General features: G+C 41.4%; 1 protein-coding gene across 1 annotated transcript; it reads right to left on the reverse strand.

The window, feature by feature from the left end:
* Positions 1 to 6,677: 6,677 nt before the first annotated feature.
* On the reverse strand, positions 6,678 to 14,504 carry LOC104165371 (DENN domain-containing protein 5B-like). The gene is made up of 7 exons (XM_009704970.1): positions 14,466 to 14,504; positions 12,585 to 12,703; positions 11,262 to 11,449; positions 9,523 to 9,605; positions 9,231 to 9,357; positions 8,257 to 8,431; positions 6,678 to 7,389 (listed from the first exon to the last, which is right to left on the reverse strand). The coding sequence occupies exons 1-7, from the start codon at positions 14,502 to 14,504 to the stop codon at positions 7,206 to 7,208; spliced, it is 915 nt and encodes a 304-aa protein (XP_009703272.1). The 3' UTR covers positions 6,678 to 7,205.
* Between the last annotated feature and the right edge of the window lie 339 nt (positions 14,505 to 14,843).

Raw genomic sequence — 14,843 nt, forward strand, 5'->3', positions numbered from 1 at the left:
CTGGGCAGCTTTCCAGCCACTCGTCCTCATGCCTGTAACGTTGCATCGGGTTGTTGTGACCAAAGTGCAGGACCCGGCAACATGCCCACACCACTACAAATCAACAGGTTTTACCAATGCCTTTACACTGGAATTAACCACAAATGAGATCTCAGGGTACTTCCGTCACAGTAGCATTGAAAAGCTGCTCTCAGTCACACACCAACGGATGCTGGATGAGCAGTTGCTAACACTGAGGCTGAACAGCCTAGGTTGGAAAGGCAGAGAATAGCTGAAGTGAGGTCCCACCACGCTGTACCTCATCTCCCTACCTCCTGCAAATGGGATGCGCTGTACGCAAATTGCTTAAAGATCTCGGTGGAAGTCAGGGAGACCTAGAAATTGAAGCCCCATTTTCTGGTCTCTATCTTGCACCTCTGTAAGACAAATAACGAATTTGTCTTCCTATCTAAATTATTACTATATTGTAAAAAATACAACTATCCTAGTCCATCATCCTTAGATTTCACTCTTGTAAAGTCTTTATTTTTTGATGTGTAAAGAACATGCTAATATATCCCTTGGATGCCTTTGAAGAAATGAACTCAGTATGGGAGGACAGGGCTGGGGGGGATATTCATAAAGGTTAATGCTAGCGTAGCCTCTGTGAGCTGCCTCTGCTGGACTTCTCTAGGCATAATGAAAAGCAGCCAAGTGAGGTTTCCCCTCGCAAGGCCTACTGAAGGAGCCCATCTCTTCCCTCTGGCTGCAGAGGCAGGGTGAGGAAAATGGCTTCCCTAGGCTAACACCAGCCTTTGTGAAAAATTCTTGTTGAAAGCAGGAGAATGCAAGGATTGCAGAGCACCAAACCCAACATCTGGCTGCTACTGAGGGAGGAGTTTAGTTTTATTTTAGTTTAGGCTTGTATCAGCTGGCTGTGGGAGTGGGAGAGACTCTGGCACCAAATGTGCTGTGCAAAGATTGGGATGTCTCTTGCATTCTCCATTGCTTGCTTCTTGCTGGGAGAATAGATGCCCTGTGATAAGCATTTGAGCTCCTTGGGAATTACATCTGCTGCACAGTCCTGCCAAATGGATTTTGCAAATAAAACTCAATTGTTTATTCACCACATTCACTTGTTTTAACACTTTACCTTACAGCAGGGCTTGAACACCCGAGGCTGGGTGAACAGACCACTCCACAATTCACCCATTTTAACTTGCTGCTCTGGCCAGGTCTAGAAGTAAATGGATCATTCAGGGAACATATAAAACTAAGGGGTCCATACTGGGCAAAGGACAGTTATTTTCCACAAAGAAAGAATTGTAAGTGTTGGCTATCTTCTACACTTACCCCTTGTGCAAGACAGTAGACTTGCACAAGTCTTGGATAACCACTACAAGCAGGAGGAACAGTATCTTAGAGATTACTTTATTACTCATATTAGAGTAACTAGTATGAACATGTGAGCCTCTCTGATATAAACCACAGTTATTTTATATTTATGGATTCCACTGAATTAATTATTGGATGGTAACAATGTTGTCACTAGATCACACAGCAATGAGGTCCTTTATAGCAACATCTTTTGAAAAATATGCTGTGGGTAAGGATCAGGGGGGCTTTGGCTGTGCTTTTCCCCGCCCCACCCAAAACCCCGCCCTTAGAGGCAAAGTTGTACTTGGTTAAAGGAGAAAATAATTTGTCTGGTCACATCCTCTTCTGACAGTTGTTCAGAGGAGCTGAGATGCCCTGCGAGGTCTGTGGGAAATACAGATGGGCCCATTAAAGTGTCAAGCTTTCCTGCACAACTACGGCTTTCCACTGACAGATCAGCTCCACAGTGGCTTCGGCAGATAGCTTACCTTAACCAGCCACCAGATAGCAGACCCATACAGAAATCTTGCCGTTCCTTTCACATCCTGTGCTGAGCTCAAACCAGCTTATAATGATACATGTCTGATGGAACAGCAGGAGAGAAAATAGGAATGCTGGCAATGAAATGCTCCCTGACTGCAATGACAGGAGCCTCAACCTCTGAGATGATGGGATGACAGACGGGGAAGCAGCTTCGCTGTTAACTTGTGCACTATTTTTTCCAACGAGCTTACCTGAAATGCTAGAAAGGAACAAACTAGATCGGTAAGCTATTTCAACTCCTACCCATGCAAGTTTTTTTCAGTTTTCTTCTACTAACCCTTTGCAGAAAACATTGTAGTGTTCCCAGACTGCATCAATGACAGCACAGCGGAGAGGAAATTATTTGCACTTCCATATCTGGACAAGTTTAGTCCCGCTTTACTTCAAGTACTTACTGCCTTTAAGATGTCACATCCCACTATCTCTAATTTACATACTTAAGCCTAACGCATTTAGTAAGGAGATGTATTAAGTATGGCCACTCCTCCTACTGAAATTTGACCACAAGCAGCTCTATGGATTTTATTCACATTTATGGGATCCTATAATTTTGCTGCTACGCTGTTGATAAACATCAGTATCATCGAATGATGTATTTCAGGATTCCCACATATATAATCCCAGGCTCTGAGACTTTCAGTCCTCTCCTGAGATTCTCTGCCTTTTCAAACAAAGAGTTAAAATGAATTCACAGACATGCCCCACCTCACGCACACCATGCACACATACACACATATGCAGGGAACTGCATTTCAACTATGCAATTTTCAAAAATTCTCATATTTTTGCCAATTCCAGCAGAGCTAGAGCTGGGAGGAACAGGGTGGGGGGAATTTCTGAAAATCCAGTCCAACTTAGAAAAGCCTTTCATTACTAAGCAGTGCATTTCGCTATCATTCTTTTGCACCTTTTCTGTTGCAGGTACCCATCCCTCTCTTCTCTATCAACCTCTCTTCTTATGGGACATGCTAACTGACAAACTGAAGGGCATGAGTTTCACTCCAGCTTTTTAACCCTGAGTTCATATATCAGAGCAACCCATATCAAGAGAGGAAAGACACCCTTGGCTGCACTTAATCTCATGCTTTCCATTTTGCTGCCGAAAGGATCCCACCAGCTTCTCCCCACTCCTCCCCATGCACTCCAGATACTAAGGGAGGGCAACCCAGGTTGCCTAGCAAACACCACCCTGGTAAGAGATAAACTTCACCATGATCCCATTTCTTCTCTTCAATCAGCCACACTTTCCACCTAAGCCTTGAAAATGAAGAGCTGGTCAGGCTTGGCATGGTCAGGCTCAGCACAGTCAGGCTTTTGTGTCAGGGGAGGCAGAAGGGCTGGGTTTGAGAGCAGACCCTTGCCCCCTCTCTTTGCTCCAGCAAGTTCCCAGTACCAGGAATCACCATCAGCTGAATCATTTTGTTCAACTTGTTCCCTTTATGAAACATGCCCTCCAGGTTCAGACCAGCTCTTTGGCTTGAGACTCGAATCTCTTGGTTCCTCTGCAAGGAGAAAATGACACCAACCATTATTCTCACAGTTTTATTTGTAAAGGACATAGCATGAAAAGCTGTATTTCAATGTACTCCAAAACCTGAAAAACCCATGTCAGTTTGTGGTATGTATGTTAAAGTGCTTGATATAACAATACTTTTACTAATGCCGTCTTGAAAATAGTCCAGTTCTTATTCAGTTAGTGATAATGTAAAGACAAAATATACTTAATGGAGACATTTACGGATCATTTTAAGCTATACAGGGCACATTTCTACATTTCAGGTGTAACATACAATATTTCCCCTTAAGATGCGCACCTTAATTTGATTGAAAGAAGGAATTTTCTCAAATATGCTGTTGTACAACTATTCTAAAAAGACATTTTTGAACACTGATATCTAATTACACAAACCAACTCGAAATAAACGTGAGTAGATTTTTCACTAAACAGTAGAATTTAATTTGTTTCAGAGAATTATAAATACACATATTGTACATAGTGAGGCATTTGATTCTCTGACTCCCTCAAGTTACCACACTGGATGTTAGTATAACAGGACTATGCAAACTCAGACATCGGCAGACGGGTATTGGATAGGATTTTTTTTAAAAAAAAAAAAAAAAAAAAAAAGCAGATACCAGAGAACTTTGGTCTTTTCCAAGATTCCCTTTCTCAACCAAAGAAGGTGCTTTAACACTGAAATAAAAACTGTGTTAGCTTAGAAGAATCCAGATGGGTTTCTCACCATTATAGTGGGTAGAATGATTTCTGTAAACCTTACAGAAAAAAACCTCACAGTTTCCAATAAACAAAAGTAGTCTACTAAAAAAATAAATCATACATGGTAGAATAAAAATTCACTACAAAGAAACATACTCCCAAGGCTGTCAAATAACCAGTCTTCTAGGAATGCGAGACACTCAGCTGTGCCCCTTTCAACATATCTTAGGGTGTTTTATTGCTGACAAGGAAATATTAGACATATGTAATATTTATTGTATTATTATTAATATGATGTGAAACCTGACAAAACCAAACAAGTCAACACTTGCTGAAAAAGCTGATGTGAAGGTGTGTTAAAGTTAAGTGCTAAAGGTTCCTTAATGTAGTTTGAAATGGGGGAAGGCCCTGTTTTGAATTTTAAAATTTCTCAAGCTTTTGACTTCTTTTAACTTAAGAAAGACTTTACGTAGTTATTGCCCTTTTCCCTGTGTGTGGTTTATTCATCTATGCTTGAACTTTAGAGGTGCCCACATTTCTACTTTATCCTGCTTGCACTTCACCCGTGTCATGTTGGACGAATGTTACAACTGCTTAAGTCATAAATAGTCTTTGGAGAACTACGCAGCAGTATACTTTTGAGAAGTATCCAGCTAGCAAATGCAGATGATGTTGTGAAGAAATCCAAGGACTAAAGAGGTTATTATTTCAGTAAAATGAAAGTCACTTAAACTGGGTTGGGCGTGAAAAAATCATGTATAGCAATCATTAGACATAAAAGGCCTGAGTTATAGTAGAAATCAAAACATCCTAAGCAGTCATTACCAAATAATGCTGCCACATGGTTTCTGGTGCTAAATGTATAATTTACTGATAGAGTTAAGTACTAGGGACACATTTTCAGTTGTAGCTGAAGGGTTGTCATGCATCTTCTGCTGACTTTAAGCAGACTTGCCTGGCCACACAGAAAACCCTAACACCCCAAATGTCACATTTCTGGAAACGTAAGAGATGTCACACAGCCATGGGCTCTGGCTACTAACTCGTGACACCATTCACAGCCTTTACGTTAGCTACTTAAACCCACAGTAGTAACATGGCAATGCTGCCTACAGTATTTGGGATGAGTTTAGTCAGTTTAAGGAAGTACAAGCCCAGGAGGAAAGAACAGTTATTAAAAGCTGGAACCCTCATTAAAGTCAATGACTCCCTGACAGTGTTGTTTTACTTCTTTCTTAGAAACAAAAAAACTTCTATAACATAAAACTCTCCCATCTAATGAAACAAAGTCACACAAAGAATTTTCTTCTGGCTGGGAATACTGTGTGAAACTTTGACGCTAAAGTGAGTGCTGTTATAAGAACTGGACAGCAGAAGGACCACAGGAAAGTAGAGAAGCTTGACAAAAGGCAGGTGAGAAAGCAAACCCTGATTTTCATCCTCTTTCCGTTTCCTTAGCTCTTATCCCTCTCTCCACCATGTGCACACTATATTGAGACCTGCTACTGCCCACCATTCCTAGGTCCCTCCTAATGCCACTTGAGAAGACAGTACAAGGCAATACACTTACAGTACCAGTTAGGGGCCTTTCCCAAGCCACAGCTGACAGTGAGACATCCATAAAAATCCACTGACAAGATGGCCAAGATCATAGGGAAGAAACAAAAGAAACTAAACACCTATATTTAAACTAATATAAAAAACCTAAAACCAGATGAAGCCACCTATGCCTTCAGATCCTTCCAACTGTCATCCACAAGAACGGAAGATACACTCCATATTTGCTGCATGGTATCCACAAGATTTTAATGTAATCTCTTGTTAAATTTTTAGCATACAGGATTTCAGTTGCTCCCAGTTCCTCTTTAAGAGCTGTATCTATATATACGTGCTGTATTAGTAACACAGTAACTGAAACAGTGTAGGAGAGAAGCCTCAAAATATCAAAGTGAGATTCTTTTTTTACCTCCTTTTGCTTCATTCCTTTTTTTTTTTTGTAGCTGAATAATTAAAAAAGTGATCAAAGATTCTGTACTTCCTAGGAACACTTATTCTGCGGGATAAAGGAAGACTCATAACTTGTCAGCATTTCAAAACCAGCTGATACAGTTCAGTAGCACAGCAACATTGGTGTCTGTGGCTCTACAGCAATGATTCTTCTCAAGTACAGCAAGAATTTGGTATGAACCAAATTCCTCAACACAGGAAAAAAAAAAAAAGGTCATCCACAACACAAACTGACTGAGGGTGAGGGGGAATCATCAGAACATCTAGACAGGCAAGGGACACACCGAGCAAGTCAAGCAAGCGATCATTCCCGATCTCAGGCTGCAGCAGCACCGCTTGAACAGCTGTCTCATACTCTCAGGCTCTGAGGCTGAGAGCAGTCCTCCTCTCCAGTGTTTAAACATTTCAACACTTGTCTCCCCTTTTGGAGATCAACAGAAATGACACAAAAGACCTTACAGAAAAAAAAATGACGACTCACAACTTCTGTGCATGGAAAGGGTTGAGTCTTCGAACAAACAAAAAACTAAGAGAGACCATATACAGTAGGGTAAAACACCATATGCTTACAACATTCCAAGAGTGAGACAATCACAATGGCTACATAAGGATATTTGCTGTATTAATTTGCAATACCTGAAAAAAGCCCTGCTGAGTTTGTGCTGTATTTACATGTTGATTGGCTTCTTCCTTGCAAGCAAGTAGCGGCATCCCTTCCCACCTCGGTCCTTCCCCTGGGTTTAAGCTACTCATAGTCAGAACAATAACATTCAGTCTAAGAAAAATTTCTTAGAGTAATATAATTTCTTAAAGAAGATAGCGTATTTACACACATCTAACACATGAAAATACTCTATTTTATACTAAATTTCTGTTTCAAATAAACTACAATACTGCATCTTAGCTTTCTGCAGCTTTAGAGGACAGTCCCCAACGGGCACAAACTGGGCTTCCCACTCCTGCTTCAGCTGGCAGCTTTGCCTTACAGTGGTGCACTACCATCACGTTCAAGTCCTGACAGGTCTCCAATTGTGGTTTGCTTGCTTGGGAAAGGAATAATGAAGTTCTCAGCAAAGCCATGCTAAACATCCACTCCTTTAATGAGCGATCCTTCTAGGATGATGTTGAAATCTTGCAATGTCTGTAGAACTCGGATAAGGGAGTTGACAGTCATGCGGTCCCGTAGGAGAGCATTCTCCTCATACATCCTTGTAATGGGTGGGCACTCTGCCAACAGCGGGATCCACTGAGAAAGCAAGTGGTCCCTGCAAAGGTGACGAAAGGAAGTATTTTAGCACCACGTACAACAGATCTCAAACCAAAATTCTTCTCCAAGAACACAACCCAAAATAGGCAGTCTCTTTTTGCAGGTGATTGATGTTGTTTGCACATAAAAGATTCCTGTGTAATCATAACCCTTGATTTCGGTAGTAAACTACAGGTAACTGAACATACTGTGGGAAGGAAGATGGAAAGGTATCAGCAGAATTGGACAACTGACTTTGGAAGAATTCAGCAACATTTTCAGATCAGGAACAGGAAAAGTAAAACTCAGGAAAAAAACAATAGAGTGTTTTCCAGCTGGTTTTCCATGTATCCAGACAGACAAGACTAAAATGGTACTTATTTGTATGCACACCAACTTCCACCCTCCAAAATACAACTAAGGCCCCGCCCTTGCCCCTCCCCAAGTGCAAGACAGAAAGCATCCTATTAGGAAAGAAAGACTAATCTAGAATAGTTTTGTGAAAATTATAACAGACGTCCCATTTCCATAGGCAGCGATTCAATGAGGATTTAGAAATGCACCAGCTCTTGCAGAGGAACTCTGCATTCCCAAAGCAAACACTTCATCAAAAATACATTTTCAAGACAGATTTAATACATATGACTGTCAAGCTAACAGTTATAACAGAGCTCAAAACATTTTTAGTGGTTTAGACACTAGCCACGTATCATTACTTCTTTGCTCCAATTTTTTGTGTAGTATTAAAGCTGCCAAAAATAGGTACTGGGTAATAGATAGGTATGAGATGTCTTAAAATGGAAAACTAAAGGTAGTTAACAACAGTGTAAAAATATTCTTCTAGTTTAATGCAAGAGGACACATATAACAAAGAGCAGTTAGGTACCTTGTCCCCAGGCAAACCAGAATTTGGAATTTGCCATCCTTTCCAATGTTCCTTGGAGCTGTATTGATGGCATTCACATAATGACAGAAGGTTTTGCATGAAGATCTCTGAAGCAAAAGGGCCTCCTCATTGTCTCCAATCTGGTCACTGGTTTCAAAATAAGCAACAGCTTTCTCTGTGGTAGGGAGAAAATCAGAACCCAGTGAGCAGAAGTACTTCATTGTCACATAGAATTACACAAAGGAATCCTTAAAAAACCAACCCGCTGAGAGCTACTGCAGAGTTTATATATGGATACCTCACTCTGAAGACCATAGGTAGGTGGTGATCTCCACCTTTGCTACATAGCAGTGGTTAGCAGACTGGTTGATGTCTAATAGAGTTAGGTAACATGAAGGAGCCGTACCAGAGTACCTATCGGTGGTTTCACTTACAGTGAAACCATCAGCTTTGATTTTTCACCTTTTCTGAGTAAGTACTTACCCTTAGGCAAAGTATCTCAACTTGTGAGCATGTTTTAAGGGAATAAGTATGTCTTAAATTAGCACAACATAAGCCTACAGATAAGCATCACCAGAAGACCAGTGCAGTGATTAGGAGAGTTCTCATAAACAACTAGAAATCTAAACCTTTCACTCCCTGCTCTTTCCCAACTCTCCCCCTAACAGTGATTGCTACTCTACCCTAACCTCCAGCCTACCTTCTTTCTGGGTAGAAAAGCAGCTGTTTGAATATTCATCTATGAATAAATGACTAGAATTTGAAGTGCTCTTAAATTTCTGCACAGATTCATACCCATCTCTTATATAGAGTTTAGTATTTCTCATCTTCCATCTTGTTTCTCATTGACCGGAGCAGGTGCTAGGCAGGAACAAATGCCATCCTAGCTGACGAGAATCTGAGGTCTGTGCGTGCGTAGTCATTTTGCCCTAATCTTTCTCCCCCTTCTGCCTCCAAATCACATACTAGCTTACCTATAAAATCCCAGATGAAGACATTCTTATGAAAAATGCGAGCCGATTTGAATCCATGGTGGAAGACCTGCTCCAGTGCTGCGACCAGACCATTTTCTCCACACAACAGAATGGTAAGGCTCCCTCTCTGTGGGAAAGGGAGAGTCTGTAAGTACAACTTGTCTTGTTCATACGTCCTAAGCTTCAAATCTAAAGGTTAACAGTCTCTACTGGTACTTCAGTTCCATTTCTGTTTATAAAAATATTTACATGCATTGTAGATACCAGACAAGTAATGAAAAGTAGCAAGTACCTCTTTCTCTGGCTTATGAAAGTGTTTCACAATATTGTTCACGGCTTCCCCGATTCCCTCTTGGATCTGTCCTGCATTAGGCTCTGCGTAATGATGGAGAACATACTAGCTGAAGATCCCAACTTTAAAACATTAATCAAATTCTCATGATGACATAGCTTCACCTGCAGGAATTATTCTGTATCTTTAACAGAGTTTAGGCAACCATTTGTCTTGGGTAAACCTCAGCCTTAACTATAAGCAACTGATGAGCAATCCTGGAACAGTCAAATAAATTGCCCTACTTAAAAATGCATAACCCAAGGATCTGGCTTGATAAATATTTTATTTGAGTTAATCACATCTTGCTCATTACATAGAGTACAGCAGCCCTCACGCAGAGAGACATGGGCTGAAAGGTTGTAGCCCAGTCATTTGACTCACTTCTACAAGACAGAGGCCAGAAAACCCAGCACTCACTAATTCCTGACTTGAACTCATGTTTTATTGGGCCAAAACAAGTGTCTATTTTAGGCACACGTCTAGTCATTGTACCAGTGTGAGGGGTCACAGGCAGAGAATATTCCTTATTAATGGTTCCAAGAGTAAGTTATCTTCTCTGTTAAAATGCATGCCATATTTCTGCTCTGAATCTGTTTAGCTGTATGCCTCTGCTACTGAATCATGCTATGCTTCCACCTGCTACCATCTCATCTTCCTATGCAGGTACCTGCAGAAAACTATCTAGTCCCTCATTCACTTTCTGATTAAAACAGACTGAACTTTTAAGACTTCATTTTAAGTAGATGTTTTCCAGACTTCAATCATTTTCATTGTTCTTCTATGAGTCCTTTCTAGTTTTTCAGACATATGTATGTTGCTATTAGCTTGTCCTGCAATTGTTATTTTGGAAGCACGAAGTAATTCAGTATCATTTTAATACCTGATGACCTCCACAGTGTTTGGCAGGTCTAACACAGAGCCTCACGTAGCTCACAAGACAAATTAATTATTGGGCCTTAGCGTTCTCAGACCTAAGGAAATGCTCTGGTGCCCACTCCTCCAGCTAATATGGACTCAGACATGTAAAGAGTTGCAGTGGTCCATGGTGGTTTTTAAATGCTGCATTACTCTTGGACGCTAATCTTTCCTTGCTTGACATTTCAGCAGTCATGCCCTCTAATTTTACAGGAGCTGGATAGATTTATGAACAGGATCTACGCTGTGCTTATCTGTATGCTTTAGCAGAGAATGCCTCACGTGGCCCTTACAGCCCCATGCCCCAGTGTAGCCAGGTGCAGTTACTCATGAAAGCTAATTTTAGGGATGTGAAGCTGACATCCCCTAGGGTCCCTCGGGAGATGTGCTCCTCCAGAAGGCAGTTCACAGCATCCACATCAAGCTCTGAACTGTCCTTCAGCGAGGACTGTCTTCCCACTGACTGCAAAGTGAGCTGAGAAGCTGAACAGCATCAGCTACTGCAAATTCTGCTGCCTCCTCCTCCCTCATCTCACATCTCTATGCTTCATGGAAAGAGATTATTATCTCTCAACTGTCAAATGGGGACACTGAAAGAGGCAACGCGTACAGTCACAGGCCAAGCTGCAGACACAAACTGGGGCAGGAAAAACTCATCAGCTTGCAGCTGTTCCTCTGCATTAAGCCTTGCTTCAGTAGGAGCTCTCCTGTTCACAGAAGCTTTATTTCTCAGCAGTTGCTGCTTCCTTCTCTAGGGCCCTGGGGAGAAAGGAAAGACTTACTGCTGTTCTTCCCTGTGAGGGAAGTGATGCTCAGTCGCCGAGCCGTGGTAGGAGATTTCTGCTGGGGTGGGGTACGGCACTGCTTTCCCAGCTCTTCGTCAGACATGGAGGACACCAGCTCTCCAATGAGTATTCGCTCCAAACTGCCATCATCAACACCCTTTCCCAGCCATCGCCCACAGGGAAACCTGCCGCACACCCAGGACAAGCACAGGTCAGCCACACAGGCAGTCTAGCTTGATCTCAAAGCTTGAGGGACAGCTAGCACCCAATAAACACTGCTAACGGGCAGGGAATACTGTGTAGCCAGAGACTTTTCACAAACCACAAACTCAGCAGGCAGCATGCCCTGCACCACAACTGATCATCCTTAGGAAAAGGGAAAAACGCAAGTTTGCATGAAAGCATGGGACAACAGAAAGTGTTATACACATATTTCATGGTCCACATCTTGATTTCTGGTGGGTTATTTTTCACTTGCAACCACAACTGATATTCAGCTTTCAAAAACATCATGATGATTAACAATTAAATCTCCATACAGAGTTCCCACTCAGCTGAAGCTGTGACATCTCGTACTCAAACCCACCTCACATTTTATTGCTGAACTTTTTGAACCCATCCACAGTCCTAATGAAATCCATGCACATGTCCATATCCCCAGTCCTTGTACCCCACTTCCTCCTACTGTCCCCCATACACTGTGCCCAATCCTGAGCTCTGGAACTCACCTCTCTGAATTATACCTTTCCAAGTCCACATTTAGGAAAAAAAAAAAAGCCTGCTTAGCCAGATGTTTTGTAAAACCAGTGATGAGTTAGGAGATCATTTTGACACAAGAGGTATGTACTCAATAGAAGATTAAGAAATCATCAAAACCTTCTATCTTCTTGTGATCCAAGCTTCTGTACATTTGTTACAGTACAAAGACATTTAAAAAATTTTTAAAAGAAAAAGAAACCAATGATTTGCTCTAAACTATCATTCCAGCTCTTGGTGGTTTAAAGAGTTCCTTTATGCACAACTTTACCACACTACTTTAAATCAAGAGTTTTAATTATTAGACACAAACATATGAATAACTTCAAAAGTATCCACACTGTGTGTCCTGTCTCAGAGTCTCATTTAATATTTATCAGATTATTTACTTCAAATAGGGCTTCTGAAATGAGAGAACTGGTTGTGAGGGAGACCAACCCAACCTTATTGGGTACCTAAATCAGCCCACAGTGCTCCACTAAGGAGAAGATGAATGCGTTCTTGCTTTCTCTAAATTTAACAAGTTAGAATTTCAGACAAAGAAAATTAAAACTTGTTGCTTACTTGTATGTGTGTCCTGTGATTTCATTTCTGACCATGACACAATCAACCAGCCACTTGGCTAGTAGCCCTGAGTTGTCATGACCAATCTGAACGGTCGTCAGCTTCCCTAAATTCTGGCACTGAAATGAGTAACAGTTTTTACTTAATTTAAAAAACAACAGACAACACACACTCCCACCACATGCACACATATGGTCTCAAATGTATGTTTTTATTCAGTTCCCTTTGATTTATACAGCAAGTATTTTCAACCAAACATGCAGAGCATTTTGAAAAGCAGAATAATTATTTTAAGACAGCAGAAAAGAAATAACCGGAAATAAAACCATTAAAAGCTTGTGAAGAGATTACATTCTTTCTTGTGAGCACTCACTCTGAATATTTCTGAGAAGTATTAATTACAAATTTCTGAGCTAAGGTGATAAAAAGGTGTATTTTTGTAGAAAAAAGCGAACCAGTACAAACAGCTTTTCAAAAATGCATTTTGAGTATACTGACCTTCAGTTGACTAACTCTACACTATGAAGCAATGGCTAAATCCTTTATTATTTTCAAAGATCAATTTGCTTATTGTTGGGTAAGACAAAAATCACTAACATGAGACTCAACATCATAAAGAGACAGAACAAGGAAAACAAGGGATTGTGAATTCCAGTGTAATATGTAATTGTAGGTGGGGCTGGCAGCAACATCTATTAACGTCACCTAAACACTTCCCTTACAAGAGCTTGGTTTTCATTGCTTCTAATACTGCCAAACAAGCAGCTTAGGCTGACATTTTCCATAGTGGGTGGCTACCCAAGTTGATTCTTTAAGAAAGCTTCAGCCAAAGGAATAATCCAGAACAGTGTTAGTATGGTCCTTAGAAATGTCTAAATATGTTATTTTGTTTGTTAGAAGCCTGGAGATCTTTTCTACAAAATAGTAATATCTGAATGAGAGGCAGCTATTGTATCACAAAAAGATCCTCTATATTTCTGTCAAAATCTACCCATAGATTTTGGCAAGAGGTTTTTGGGTTTTTTTACTATTGTTGTTGAAGATCAGTCCTCATATGCTCAACGGATGCAACTTTAATTTTGGCAGCAGATTCTCCTACGAAATAACTCCTTACTGGATACGGTACAGCCTGGAGCTACAGGAGCCTGATGGGGCTTTCCTTGAAATTCCTGCTACTAGCTGCCTTGAGCTGGCACCAAGCCAACCTGTTAACTGATGGGTGGGAAAGCAGAAGGGAACGGCGGGTAGTCAAATGCAAAGAGAAAAGCACAACAAGCATGGAGAAGAAAGCCCAATGGAGACAGCAGCTCTATGGTTTGCCAGGGGTAGCACCTGAAGCTGGGAAGTTGAAGAGCTCAGGGGTTAGACTGGATGGTTGGAAGGAAAGTAGCAATGCTAGACAAGGAACTGGAACGGGAAGAGAAGAAATTTGGGACTGGCCAGAGGTAGAAAGGGACCTGGCTGGTGGTAAGTGGGAAGGCAGATTGAAATAAGTGAAAAGAAACTTGGAAGGGAAATGAGGAGCCAGAAATGAGTGCTGAAAGGGAAAATTAGGCAGTGAGATGTGGAAGGGAATGACATGTGGAAATAAATGGGCTAGGTGAGAAGAGAAGCCCTGGGCTGGGACAGGGAGAGCAGTGGAGCCTGTGGTAAAGAGTGGTATGTGCCCACAGGAGACTTCCATCTAGCACAGGAAGGGCAGGCAGCACTATTTTCCTGTACAGATTTGAATGCACAAAACCTTGTAAAACCTTGTGTGCTTGAAGACATGGACAGAATCTGAAATGCTGTGATCTTAAGACAATAAACCCTCACCAAATGAATGTTTATTTGGAAGGACGTTTCAAATTGAAAAGTAAAGTGTAAAGAGCACGTACTCACCTCAAATGTCATTTCTAGGTGGTTTTTAGGAATCTGCATTACGCCGGTATCTCCCAGTTCTCCCGATACACAAATCCATGGGTTTGATGTGGTTATTGCATTGCTTAGTTTTTTGATGGGAATTATCACTGACCTGTAAGGGATCACTAAGAACAGGGCGGGGTGGGGGGTGTGTGGAAATAAGTCAATCTTGACTTCCCACCCTCCTTACAGTAAACACAATTTCTGGAGTAAACCACACCTCTCCCTTGAAGATAAGTTCTTGTCCCATGTCTCAGCAACCTAACCAGGTGAAGTCCTCCCCTGTTCCCCCTACAAAGGCTGAGATAAACCTGCGGAGTGCCTTGCTGTGGCGGCGGCAGAGACTCCCCTCTCACG

This window comes from Cariama cristata, unplaced genomic scaffold, assembly GCF_000690535.1.
Source record: "Cariama cristata isolate BGI_N322 unplaced genomic scaffold, ASM69053v1 scaffold34037, whole genome shotgun sequence".
Taxonomy (NCBI): domain Eukaryota; kingdom Metazoa; phylum Chordata; class Aves; order Cariamiformes; family Cariamidae; genus Cariama; species Cariama cristata.